Here is a 14,079-nt window from a genome sequence, read left to right on the forward strand (position 1 = left end):
GAGGGAAAGCTCGGGGGGAGTGGGCCTGGGACACTACACTGCAGACTAGGAGAAGGGCAGAAGAGACCTCATTGGGTCTGCCTTCCCTGCAGAGCTAGCCCAGCTCTTAGCTGGGCGTTGCTTCGAACCATGCCCACCATCTGCACACAAATCCCTCTGACCTTCAGGTGGCCACTGACACATCCCCAGAATACAGGACTTCCCCCCTCCCCTGCCTGCATCCACCTGCCCATCTGTGTGGGCCCTGGCTGAGTCACTCTGCACGGAGATGCTGCCCCCACCCCTGTTCCCACCAGTGTCCTCCTGTATCCACAGTTTCTTCCTCTCTCCTCTCATTTTCCCTGGACAAAGTCATGTGTGGTGCTGTGTCTCTGCCGGACAGGGCCAGTGCTCCACAAAACCAGGACTATCTGGCTTCAAATCGGACAAGTGGCCTCTCAAAGTGTGATTGCTCTTTGCAGTGAGGATGCAGGTGAAATCACTGTGGTGTGACAGTCCTCCGGGGCTTTCCCACAATCCTGCCGTGTGCCCAGAAGGATAGACAAGTTCTCCCACAATGCACTGGGAAAGACTCACAGAGCGTCCCAATTTACTGCAGCACAAAGAACCACGGGACATGCCCCCAGAAATCCTAGCGACCTGGTGAGGGCATGGGAACCCGGGCAGGGCTTTGCAGTGCTTGCTGCTCCCTGCAGGAATTGCCGAGTCGCTGTGTGGGGAGGAGTGACACTGCAACTGTCAGACAGAGGGAACAATTCTCCCAGGGCTCCTGGCGCCCTGAGAAATGCCATTGCAATGATTAGCGCAAGGAAGTGGCAGCCAGCATTGCCGGGTTCTGCACTCACCTCTGCCACACGTTTGCTGTGCCACACTGCCCAGTCTAGGTCCATGCCTCAGTTTCCCCATCTGCAAAGAGGTCCCTGCATAGGGGGTCAGGAAGATTAATTCCTTTCCCATCAAGATCCTCAGTGGAAGGTCTGGCGATGGGGCAGAGTGTTATATATTATGGAATGTAGGTTTACAGAGGCTGGGTTAGTGGGTGCCTCACACCAAGTACATGCCCCTTGAGTTCCCCTTCTGTGATGTTTCTCTTCCAGTAGCTCTCAGATATGACACCATGACAATCATCTGGATCTGCCTGACCCTGATAACTGGCCTTGTAATCCTGCTGGTGGTTCTGATCTGCAAGAAGAGGTAGGAGACCCGCAGAGGTTACTGCATGCTGAACTCAAAGACACTTCATGCTGGCTCCCCCTAGAGCTGGGGCAAGAGGCTGCGTTAGCGCCACACCTGGGGATTCTGTTCGGTCTGCCTGACAGGGAGTGGAGCATCGTTGAGAGCAGCGATGGTGGAGACAGAATGGCAGGGAGCAGGAAGCAAACCAAGGAAATGATCTAAGAGACCAGAGTGGTCCTGGGGAGAGTTAGATCAGATAGACAAGAACAGGGTTCCTGGTCACCTCAGGAGTGTGACACAGGAGAAGGGGGACCTGGAGCGGATCTGAAATAGGCCTGTTGGGAAAGCAATAGTCTGGTAGCACCTTGCTAGTACCGGGTTTTAGTGTCAGTATAAGGCAGGGATAGTCAGTCAACAGGCAGACCACGGGCCAAATCCGGACCACTAAGCCAAATCTGGACCGCCAGGCACTTTTGAACATCCCCTGAAATCTTTTCATTTATTTATTATCATTATTGGCTTGTTTATTACTTTCTCTGGAATCTGGACTGTGACTATACCTTAGCCAAGACATTTGGACCTTGACAAAAAATAATTGACTACGCCTGGTATAAGGTTTTTTTTGTGGATTCTGAATCTCAAGACCCTAAGTTCGAAGAAACTGCCTGATGATACCTTGTCACTATTGAGCATTTTGAAATATGAGCCAAGTGGCAGTGAAAGCATTTTCATTGAAGTTCAAATATTTTTAATGAAAACTGCACACTAATGTTTGGTGATGGAGCTGGGAGGTACATATGTGATGTCTGTATTAGAGTTTGTACTAGCTGTGTACCTTTCTAGCAAACGCCCTCCTCCCCCAAACTGAGACACAAGGTATTTTCTTCCTGTACTCTCTGAGCATGCTCACAACAAATTCTTACATCTTCACTCATGCGAATTAATTTTCAAATACTGGACAATTATAGACATTAATCAATTATAAACCAAACACTCACCACACACCAAACACAATACAGGAGATCCACACAGGCAAAATGAAGTCAAGGATTGCTGCAGACGTAATATACAGAGAAGCCATAAGTAAGAAGCTAGACCTGTGCATCGATCCCTTAAACGCCACTAGGCTCTCAGAGGCATTAGTAAATATTGACAGTGGTAGAGTGGCACAACCATCAATGTAGACAATTCACTTACAGCTGGAATTTTCCAAATGCGTGAATTTGAACATTGCTGGCCCTCCCTCAGGTTCTGTGACACAATACCAAGGAGAGCAGAGACACTGGCAGTGTGAAAAGCATGCACAGGTTGGTCCAACAAAGATATTTGACACTGAGCTTATCTATTGAAGAGTGATAGGCCTACAAGCAAGTTCATGAGAGGTTGACATCAAGAATATTTTGACAGGTGATTGGTTCCTGTACCGACATCAACGTTCGCTGCCTCTGGTGACAGGATTGCCGAGGCTAAATCTAAGCTAAAGAAGCAGCTGCAGACAGAGGTGTCAGCTAGACATCCTTCCTAAGAAGTCCCCTGCACAGTCACTGACAGTTCTGCCGTACACTTGCCAGCATGTGGTATCATCAAGGGCTTTGTGACAAATTTCAGAATCTATACTGAACACGAGCTAGCAGCAGGTGATGTATACTTTGTCTCGGACACGTGCAAATCCTTCAGCACAGTGAGAGTCACAAAATCGAGCAGAGCTACAGAAGCATCATTTAAGGACAAATGCATAGGCACCTCCACAGAAAGTTGTCTTGACAGTTAATGAAAATAAGGAGTTTGTTTGACATCATATGTGCAGAATTATTAAAGGCAGAGAAACCACCTGAGCTGAAATAAACCAGGGGGGTGCGGAGGTCAACAGAGGAGATATGGTCACTTCGCATGAGGAAGCAAAGAACATCCTCAGATATCAAACAGTGATGGTTGCAAAAGAGAAAGTGGTGGAAAAGTCGGTATTATCAGATGACATTGATGTATTTCTCTTACTCTTGCATCATTACCTTGAACAGAGCCTAACATATTTAGTGATTATGGAACCCAGAGTCCAAGAGAGAGCTGTAATAGACATCCGTGCTACTGCAGAGCAGCACCGGAACATTGCACCAGGCCTGTGCGCTGTCCGTGCGCTCAGGCTGTGATACAGTAGCTTCCTATTTTGGCCTCATCAGAATGACTCTGTTGAAAATTCTGCAAGCTGGGTCCTCCCTCTCTCTGCTGGGTGACACCAATGCCACAGTGCCTGCTGACGCTGGATAGGCACCCAATTCCTGGCTGTATGCTACAGACAATCAAACTGGGCCCCATGTTAGAAGCATGGCAGAAATCATGGGCAGGGAAAATTGGTAAAGGTACCATATCAAAACCAAAGCTCGGCTCCTTACCACCACCAAGCGAAGCACTTATAGGAAATGTCAAATGAGGACATATTCAGGTGCTTTGGATCTAGCTGCCCCACCGCTGGATCCACTGCAGTATGGATGGATGGATACGCGATGATAGTTCCAAGTCTCCATTTTCAAAAACTGTACCAGACAATGGCGCACAGATATTTTGAAGTTAATCGAAGGTAATGGACCTTGTAAATCTATGAGCCAGATTGCCAGGAACCATATTCTGAACATGCTCTGGAGGTGTGGAGTGTCATAGTGACCTGACAAAATCAGCATTTGCAGATGAAAACAGGGATGACAAGTAGTGACCTGTATTACTCATGTTGGGACACTCAGCTGTTGTTGGAATGAGACAGAACACCAGTAATCATCTATAATGTCTCCAAAATGAAGTATTTGGTTACAATTATTATTATATTTACCATTTTGCTGAATAGACACGTTTATGGTGCCTATAGTCCAGCCCTCTGTGGAGAAAGAAGTGGTTCGGGACTATTTAGAAAAGCTGGACGAGCACAAGTCCATGGGGCCGGATGCGCTGCATCCGAGCGTGCTAAAGGAGTTGGCGGATGTGATTGTAGAGCCATTGGCCATTATCTTTGAAAACTCATGGCGATCGGGGAAAGTCCCGGACGACTGGAAAAAGGCTAATGTAGTGCCCATCTTTAAAAAAGGGAAGGAGGAGGATCCTGGGAACTACAGGCTAGTCAGCCTCACCTCAGTCCCTGGAAAAATCATGGAGCAGGTCCTCAAGGAATCAATTCTGAAGCACTTAGAGGAGAGGAAAGTGATCAGGAACAGTCAGCATAGATTCACCAAGGGCAAGTCATGTTTGACTAATCTAATTGCTTTCTATGATGAGATAACTGGCTCTGTGGATGAAGGGAAAGCAGTGGACGTGTTGTTCCTTGACTTTAGCAAAGCTTTTGACACGGTCTCCCACAGTATTCTTGCCAGCAAGTTAAAGAAGTATGGGCTGGATGAATGGACTATAAGGTGGATAGAAAGCTGGCTAGATTGTCAGGCTCAACAGGTAGTGATCAATGGCTCCATGTCTAGTTGGCAGCCGGTATCAAGTGGAGTGCCCCAAGGGTCGGTCCTCGGGCCGGTTTTGTTCAGTATCTTCATAAATGATCTGGAGGATGGTGTGGATTGCACCCTCAGCAAGTTTGCAGATGACACTAAACTGGGAGGAGAGGTAGATACTCTGGAGGGTAGGGATAGGATACAGAGGGACCTAGACAAATTCAATGACAGAACAAGGAGTAATGGTCTCAAGTTGCAGTGGGGGAGGTTTAGGTTGGATATTAGGAAAAACTTTTTCACTAGGAGGGTGGTGAAACACTGGAATGCGTTACCTAGGGAGGTGGTGGAATCTCCTTCCTTAGATATTTTTAAGGTCAGGCTTGGCAAAGCCCTGGCTGGGATGATTCAGTTGGGGATTGGTCCTGCTTTGAGCAGGGGGTTGGACTAGATGACTTCCTGAGGTCCCTTCCAACCCTGATATTCTATGATTCTATGATTCTATGATTTGTTGAATATTTTAACATAATAAAAAGTGGTCACTGTCTCAAATGACAATTAAGATCCAAGCTATACCCCCAGCCCTCCACCTCATGTGCCCTATTATTCAAATATGTGTTGTTATTGACTGATAATGCAAATGTTAAATACATGGATTTCATATATTAGGACTCTGCTGCTTTGATTTTGTCTGCTCCAAATCATGTGAAATCCTGCTGATTCTGGGAGGGCTGGCAAGGGTGGGATGAAATGCTGATGTTTCAAAATGCTCAACAGTGACAGTGCCATTAGGCAGTTTTGTGTAACTTGTGGTCTAGAGATACAGAAGCCACAAAAACACCTTGTCTGGACCCTAAATTGAGGTTGACCAGAGGGGCTGCCAGACTGTGATGGGGCTACAGGTCACGTGCAGCAGACAAACTCAGAACAGGGAAGAGCAGATTATCATTGTGAGATGGGGGGATGGATGGACTGGTGTTCTCTGAGCTGGTTGCTGTTGAACCGTGGACGTGGTACATAGGATATCCTGGTCTGGGCAAACTGAAAGCTGGAGGTGGGGGTGAACATCAGCAGTGCAGCTGTTGTGTGCCCTGCTGTCAGTGGGGGACGGGGTGCAGCAGTCGCAGTCAGCTCCAGCTCAGCTTCTGGGTGAATCTCTGGTACTGCGCCTTGCTCGCTTGCAGCCCTTCCCAGGAACCCGCGCCTGGGTGTATGTGAGATGGGAAGCAAAACTGATGGATCAGGAGTCTTCCCTCTGCCTCTTCTGTCTCCATGGCAGGCACTGTGGTTACAGCAAGGCTTTCCAGGACTCAGATGAGGAGAAGATGCACTATCAGAATGGCCAGGGTAGGTAGATGGAGATGTGTCTGGGGTCAGCTGTTCTCTGCCTCTCAGCAGGGGCTGAGTTTTGGGCCAGCTACTTTCTTTGACCCTCTGGGTATCTGGACCCTTGGGCTGGTCTTGAGAGGTCTGTGTTCTGAAGGGGGAATTTGGCTTTCCCTGGAGTTGGGTGCCAGAGAGCAGGTCCCCACTGACTGGGGCATCTCTCCTCTGTATGTGGCCCTAAGGATTCCTGCCGCCTCTCTGGCTCCCAGGCGGCATTGCTGTTTGCTGTTGGAATGACCTCTCTTTTTATTTCCCCACTGAACTCTAACAGTGAAGTTCCCTGAGTCAAAGTTCTACGTGGACCCACACACGTATGAGGACCCCTGCCAAGCTGTGCACGAGTTCACACGAGAGATCGAGGCCTCAAGGATTAAAATTGAGAAAGTCATTGGGTCCGGTGAGTACCCTGGCTCTGCGCATTTCACACCCTTAGAACTTCCTTCAGAAACCCATTTCTTCCCATGGGCTATGGTGCTAATGTTTGTGCAGTACTCTGGAGATGCAAGGGGCTAAATAAATACAGCTCGTGCTGAGTGTTATGATGATCCTCAGTGAGGGTTTAAGCCATTCCATAGCTTTCTGAGCACAAAAAGCATGTGCAGAATTTTTTAATGTATGAAATGAACCATCCCGAGCCAGATGCTCAGCTGGTGTTAATCGGTGTAGCTCAGCTGCAGCCAATGGAAGGACACCGACTTGCGCCAGCTGAAGGTCTGGCTGTCCATGCACGGGTGTCTCCTATGCTGCTACCTTGAATTTCACCCCCAAAGTTCATGTCCGGGCTGAGAAGATGCTGGAGCCATTTCAGCAAAAATGTTGATTTTTCTTCTGAAAAGTGGTATCTGCTGAGAATAGGGGGTTGGAAGGCAAGCGCACAAGAGAGAGGGTGAGCGAGCCAGCTGTCAGCTGCTAGTGACACCCATGGTATCCAATGGCTGCACAGAGTCTGAGTACTTTCCTGCTTGGCAATTGCACAGAACCAGCCAGGATACGAGAGCTCAGAGCTTCCAGGGAGCCCAGGCTGGGAGGTGTCGGGAATTCTCACTAAACCAGCCCTGCTCTTGCTTTTCACCTGGCTTTGTACCCACATTGTTTTGAGAGAAGTTGGAAATCCCATAATAGGATGTGCTTAGCACACCTCATCATTGCTATGCAAGCACAAAGGTGGGTAAGAGTCTTTATGCCTCTGAGGCACAGAGCCAGGCAATAATTCCTTATGGTGAGTGCGTGGTAGGAAGTAGAACCCAGGAGTCCTGACTCCCTAAGCACTGGACCATGCTGCATCTTTTTATCAGCTCTAGAAAACAGGCCCCTATCTGTTGAATCTGGACATCCATTTAGCCTAGTGGCTGAAGGAGTGCTGATTTGGTGGGCTGCCAGGGAGCTGCAGTGAATTGAGAAGCTGAGCCCTTTCCCTTGTCTTTTCTTGCTTTGCAGGAGAATCTGGGGAAGTGTGTTATGGCCACCTGAAAGTGCCAGGGAAGAGGGAGCTTCCCGTGGCCATCAAGGCTTTGAAAGCAGGTTACACGGAGAAGCAGAGACGAGACTTCCTGAGCGAGGCCAGCATCATGGCGCAGTTCGACCACCCCAATGTTATCCACCTGGAGGGTGTGGTCACCAGGAGTACGTGGCTGGGTGCAACAGATTAGAGAGGGCAGTCACATAGTCAGTGCAGGACCACGGGCACAAAGGGGAAGCTGATCTCACAGCCAGAGCCCTCAGGAAGTGCTTTCCTCTCCCAAGCCTGGCAGAGACCCCCGTACAATCAGGTCCCGAGGGGCTGGCCAGCTGTTGCACAATGTATATCTCACTAATGGGGCCTTGCACTTTGCTAGCCCCTTTCATCCCCAGGGATCCCCAATAAAACAAACCAAAATGCAAACTCTTCTGTGCCGAGATCCCTCTGTTCACCATCGAAATGCAGCCACCCGTGGGGTGAAATGCGGCAGCTGCGTGACTGTCTATTGCAATGCTACCGGAGAGTGTCGGACAGGAATGGAGGCTCCTGTATCCAGTGGGAACTACAGAGGGAATTAGGAAGCTGGGGCACAGAGGGCCAATATGAAATGTGTCCCGAACATGGGGGTAAACATGTCATGGGTGGGAGCTCCCACCAGTTCCCAACAGGCAGGTGCTACATTAGAGACAGCTGGTAGGCTTGGCACCCGTTGGCAGGCCTACCAAAGAGACATGTTCCTAGAGGGCCCCTGCTGAAGGGCTGGGTGGGCACTGGCAGGTGGCAGTGCGAGGGCAAAGCTTGTCCTGACACTGCCCTCACTATACCTGCTCTGAGGGCTTCATTGTCCAGGGCTGCACATACAGCACCGAATTCCTGGGAGCTGGTAATAAAGTGCCTTTGGATTGCCACTCGCCAGGAGGCTCAGAATGAAGTCCTACCATGAGCCGGGGTCTCTGCTGCTAGATTCAGGCTCTAGAGTCTAGGAGCTGGCTCCTCAGCCCAGCAGCATTCTCTCCTTTTGACATTCCCAATTAGCATCTTGAGAGGGAGACAGCTTGTCACTCGCAGGACTGGTGCTCTTCTCCTTTCCCTTCTAATGTCATTAGCGAAATGAAGTGTTTATTCCTGGCTGCAGCTCAAACCACTGGTGGGAGAATGCTGTTAGTTGGGGCTTTTCCAACCATTCATTTGAGGGAGGTGAAATGGGATGCCTGACAGGGTCCTTTGTAACATCACATGTGGTGGCTCCCCTCACTCCACTCCGCTCTGCACCCCAATGCCAGAGATCGGGGTTATTGGATTAGGAGAGGCACTACCCATTAGCATTCATTTTAAAGGCCGTATCGTATTGAATTGTAATGTAATGTGAAGTCTTAGTTTTAAAAGGCACATTGAAATGCAAAGCATTATGGTAATGGGATGCAAATTTCATTTAGACAATGAAACTGACTTAGCAACAACAATGGCACCTGTAGAGAGACTGCGAGGTGGATGCGTGAATGCGAGTAGGATGCGTTCGTGCGAGTAGGATGCGTAAGTGTGAGTAGGATGTGTGTGTGCGAGTAGGATGTGTGAGTGTGAGTTGGATGCGTTCATGCGAATAGGATGCGTTCGTGCGAGTAGGATGTGTGAGTGCGAGTTGGATGTGTGAATGCGAGTAGGATGTGTTAGTGCTATATTCACACACTGGTGTGGTTCACACGCGTCACCAGAATGGGACCTCACCAGCTCTTTGCAGGGCTGTGGGAACAGCTTGGTTGTCCCTGTGACCCTGGATTTGCTTCCCTCCCTGCACTGGGCAGGCACCAGGGCTCCCAGAGGAAGGTGACTTTTCTATTAACTTGACCTCTCTTGTCTCCTGCAGGCAAATTAGTAATGATTGTAACCGAATACATGGAGAATGGCTCACTAGATTCCTTTCTCCGGGTAATCAGCTCCTCTGTATTTTTATTCATTGCACATTCCTCAGGGCTGAGTGGCTGATGAGGGAGAAGAACAGGCTGATCCACACACTGCAGTCTCATGACCACGGTGACCGCTGAGTAAAAGCTGCAGGCACTGAGGGAACACTAGCTCCCAGGCATCTGCACTGGCTCTCACAAGGAGCATCCGAGTGCAAGAGGCAGGACATCCTAGTGCACAGGAGCATCTGCCAGAGCTGTGTAGTGGGAAGAGTGGAGGGTTGAAGATTGGAGGTTACAGGAGTAAAACCTGTCCTTCATTTCCTCTGGCCTGGCTAGGTTTGCACTGGGAGGTGTCTGGGTTTGGAGCCCAAGTGTGGGGGCATTACAGATTGCAACAGATGAGCTGAGTGAGTGTAGCTTAACAAGGACAGGGTTCTGGTCCTACAATCATAGAATCTCAGGGTTGGAAGGGACCTCAGGAGGTCATCTAGTCCAACCCCCTGCTCAAAGCAGGACCAATCCCCAATTTTTGCCCCAGATCCCTAAATGGCCCCCTCAAGGATTGAACTCACAACCCTGGGTTTAGCAGGCCAATGCTCAAACCACTGAGCTATCCCTCCCTTCAAGGTCAGCGAGGTCCAAGTCGCCATGCAGAATCAGTGTTTGTCAGGTGCCCAGCGAGAGGTCAGAAATAATGTCAGGGATGTTTTCTCTCCAGAAACACGACGGGCAGTTCACCCTCATCCAGCTGGTGGGCATGCTGAGGGGCATTGGCGCCGGCATGAGATACCTCTCCGATTTGGGCTACGTGCACCGGGACCTGGCTGCCCGTAACGTTCTTGTTAACAGCAACTTGGTCTGCAAGGTGTCCGACTTCGGCCTGTCGAGAATCCTCGAGGATGACCCGGACGCTGCGTACACCACCACGGTACATTCTGCGCTTTCCTTGCCTTTTTCTCTGGGCTGATTCATAAAGAGCAGTAGGAATTCCATGCACCCTTCAGGGAGAGAAATCAGACAGTCTGAAGCAAGGAATGAAGGCTGGGAAGCTAAGTCTGATCTCCACCCTCTTGTGCTGGTGCCATGAAATATGGACCCCTTTAGATCATTATAAATTATCCGACAATTCTTCACATAATACAAACTCGTTTCTTATGCAGCCGTTCATGGAGGGAGTTGCAGCACAGTGGGAGCTGGCACCTTTCCCAGCCTCCTCTCAAAGCCAGTCCACACACTGTGCAGAGTCCCAAATCACCCTCTTCTGGGGCGTGGGAGGGGCCAGATTAATCCTCCTCCCACCTGGTTCCACCCTCAGTTCAGACCCTAGCTCCTCTCTCCTTCCATCTCCCATGTAACTGGGTGAGGTAACAACTCCTCTGTCTCGGAGTTTCACACAAATGCCACCATACTATTCCATGCATACAGTCTCAGGCTTGGCCTCATGTTTTAATCTCAGTGAGATCAACAGAACAAGCTGATAGGTTTCAGAGTAACAGCCGTGTTAGTCTGTATTCGCAAAAAGAAAAGGAGTACTTATGGCACCTTAGAGACTAACCAATTTATTTGAGCATAAGCTTTCGTGAGCTACAGCTCACTTCATCGGATGCATACTGTGGAAAGTGTAGAAGATCTTTTTATACACATAAAGCATGAAAAAATACCTCCTCCCACCCCACTCTCCTGCTGGTAATAGCTTATCTAAAGTGACCACTCTCCTTACAATGTGTATGATAATCAAGGTGGGCCATTTCCAGCACAAATCCAGGGTTTAACAAGAACGTCTGGGGGGCGGGGGGTAGGAAGAAACAAGGGGAAATAGGTTACCTTGCATAATGACTTAGCCACTCCCAGTCTCTATTCAACCTACGTTAATTGTATCCAATTTGCAAATGAATTCCAATTCAACAGTTTCTCGTTGGAGTCTGGATTTGAAGTTTTTTTGTTGTAATATCGCAACTTTCATGTCTGTAATCGCGTGACCAGAGAGATTGAAGTGTTCTCCGACTGGTTTATGACTGTTATAATTCTTGACATCTGATTTGTGTCCATTTATTCTTTTACGTAGAGACTGTCCAGTTTGACCAATGTACATGGCAGAGGGGCATTGCTGGCACATGATGGCATATATCACATTGGTGGATGTGCAGGTGAACGAGCCTCTGATAGTGTGGCTGATGTTATTAGGCCCTGTGATGGTGTCCCCTGAATAGATATGTGGGCATAGTTGGCAACGGGCCTTGTTGCAAGGAGAGGTTCCTGGGTTAGTGGTTCTGTTGTGTGGTATGTGGTTGCTGGTGAGTATTTGCTTCAGGTGGGGGGGCTGTCTGTAGGCAAGGACTGGCCTGTCTCCCAAGATTTGTGAGAGTGTTGGGTCATCCTTCAGGATAGGTTGTAGATCCTTAATAATGCGTTGGAGGGGTTTTAGTTGGGGGCTGAAGGTGACGGCTAGTGGCGTTCTGTTATTTTCTTTGTTAGGCCCGTCCTGTAGTAGGTGACTTCTGGGAACTCTTCTGGCTCTATCAATCTGTTTCTTCACTTCCGCAGGTGGGTATTGTAGTTGTAAGAATGCTTGATAGAGATCTTGTAGGTGTTTGTCTCTGTCTGAGGGGTTGGAGCAAATGCGGTTGTATCGCAGAGCTTGGCTGTAGACGATGGATCGTGTGGTGTGGTCAGGGTGAAAGCTGGAGGCATGTAGGTAGGAATAGCGGTCAGTAGGTTTCCGGTATAGGGTGGTGTTTATGTGACCATCGTTTATTAGCACTGTAGTGTCCAGGAAGTGGATCTCTTGTGTGGACTGGACCAGGCTGAGGTGGATGGTGGGATGGAAATTGTTGAAATCATGGTGGAATTCCTCAAGGGCTTCTTTTCCATGGGTCCAGATGATGAAGATGTCATCAATATAGCGCAAGTAGAGTAGGGGCGTTAGGGGACGAGAGCTGAGGAAGCGTTGTTCTAAGTCAGCCATAAAAATGTTGGCATACTGTGGGGCCATGCGGGTACCCATAGCAGTGCCGCTGATCTGAAGGTATACTATTACCAGCAGGAGAGTGGGTTTGTGTGTGTGTTGGGGGGGGGAGGGAATGTGCTGGAAATGGCCCAACTTGATTATCATACACATTGTAAGGAGAGTGATCACTTTAGATAAGCTATTACCAGCAGGAGAGTGGCGTGGGAGGAGGTATTTTTTCATGCTTTGTGTGTATATAAAAAGATCTTCTGCACTTTCCACAGTATGCATCCGATGAAGTGAGCTGTAGCTCACGAAAGCTTATGCTCGGTAGAACAAGCTGAGTTTGAAGTAGATTGGTTCAGTAGTTTAAAATGGTTTAAAGTTATTGAGTCCCACTGCTGGCTGGAGCAAAGGATTTCTTATTTTAGGAAGAGCTAGCAGTGACTCCTAGATTTAGGTAAACTAATGTTTTGGTTATAGAAGATTCTTGTGACCTTTTTTTGAGGTGCTCTCACCCCTCCATTATATGGTGCAGGCCTTTGACATTCCGCCGGGGCAAAGCACCGGGGCTAGAGACGAGCCTTTTGCTTGTCCCATAAAATTCTGTTGTGGTTTGGCTGAGACAGAAACATAAAAATCATCATTTCCGTTCTCTGGCCTGCATGGCTTAGTGAAATGTTGGCAGCTTGCCATAATAAACAGTCTAAGGACTAAGCCCCAGCCCGGGGAGCTGCCAGAGCAGAGGGAGTGCTGGGAATGAGGCCGAGAGCTGGACAAGGCTCCCACCCAGACCACATTCCTTCCCAGACCTGGCACATAGGGTAGGAGCCCATCCCCCACTCTAGGGGCACCACATGGGGCAGGAGCCTATTGCTTCTTGGCATGGGAGGGGGGAGAGATCCCACCCCATTCCCCTCTGAGCTAGCACCCTTCTCCTCATATAGCAGGTACAGTAGGTAATGTGGTCTAAGTATGTGTTACAATCATGGAAGTTCAGGGTTCAAATCCTCCTGGTGATGCCTGATGGGATGGCTGGGTTGACACAATTATACATCACAGAATTTGGTTTTTCTTTTAAAGAAAATCTTGAAATTACAAACAAAAACTGTGTTAAACAAACATACATTAGACTAGAGAGACAAGGTGGATGAGGTAACATCTTGTATTGGACCAGCACAAGTCAGTCACCTTGAGTCTCTAATATCCTGGGGCCAACACAGCTACAACCACACTGCACACATAATTTAGATCGGGGTGCTCAACCAGGAGCACGTGTACCCTTCGGGTTTGCAGAGATCTTCCAGGGGGTACATTGGGGGGAGGGAGAGCTCAGTGGTTTGAGCATTGGCCTGCTAAACGCAGGGTTGTGAGTTCAATCCTTGAAGGGGCCATTTAGGAATCTGGGGCAAAAATTGGGGATTGGTCCTGCTTCGAGCAGGGGGTTGGACTAGATGACCTCCTGAGGTCCCTTCCAACCCTGAGATTCTATGATCAGCTCATCTAGATATTTGCCTAGTTTTACAACAGGCTTCATAAAAAGCACTAGCAAAGTCAGTACAAACTAAACGTTCATACGGCTCTGTATGCTATACCCTGAAGTGTACGTACAATATTTATACTCCAATTGATTTATTTTATAATTATATGGTAAAAATGAGAAAGTAGCAATTTATCAGTACTAGCGTGGCTGTGCCACTTTGGTATTTTTATGTCTGATTTTGTAAGCAAGTTGTTTTTAAACGAGGCGAAACTTGGGGGTAGGCAAGACAAATCAGACTCCTG

At 48.7% G+C, this 14,079-nt stretch overlaps 1 protein-coding gene across 2 annotated transcripts in view; it reads left to right on the plus strand.

Moving 5' to 3' along the window:
• The window catches only part of EPHA8 (EPH receptor A8), a 136,318-nt gene that overhangs the window by 101,067 nt on the left and 21,172 nt on the right, over window positions 1-14,079 (plus strand). Inside the window, exons 8-13 of one of the 2 annotated variants that reach the window (XM_074934118.1) lie at window positions 1,101-1,194; window positions 5,878-5,945; window positions 6,256-6,381; window positions 7,422-7,607; window positions 9,308-9,369; window positions 10,066-10,275. In XM_074934118.1, coding sequence (XP_074790219.1) covers window positions 1,101-1,194; window positions 5,878-5,945; window positions 6,256-6,381; window positions 7,422-7,607; window positions 9,308-9,369; window positions 10,066-10,275 — 746 coding nt within the window. Of the gene's footprint in view, window positions 1-1,097; window positions 1,195-5,877; window positions 5,946-6,255; window positions 6,382-7,421; window positions 7,608-9,307; window positions 9,370-10,065; window positions 10,276-14,079 lie in introns of both variants that reach the window. The other variant, XM_074934117.1, reaches the window with a different exon arrangement.

The sequence above is a fragment of the Natator depressus genome, chromosome 18 (genome assembly GCF_965152275.1).
Source record: "Natator depressus isolate rNatDep1 chromosome 18, rNatDep2.hap1, whole genome shotgun sequence".
NCBI classification, from domain to species: Eukaryota; Metazoa; Chordata; order Testudines; family Cheloniidae; genus Natator; species Natator depressus.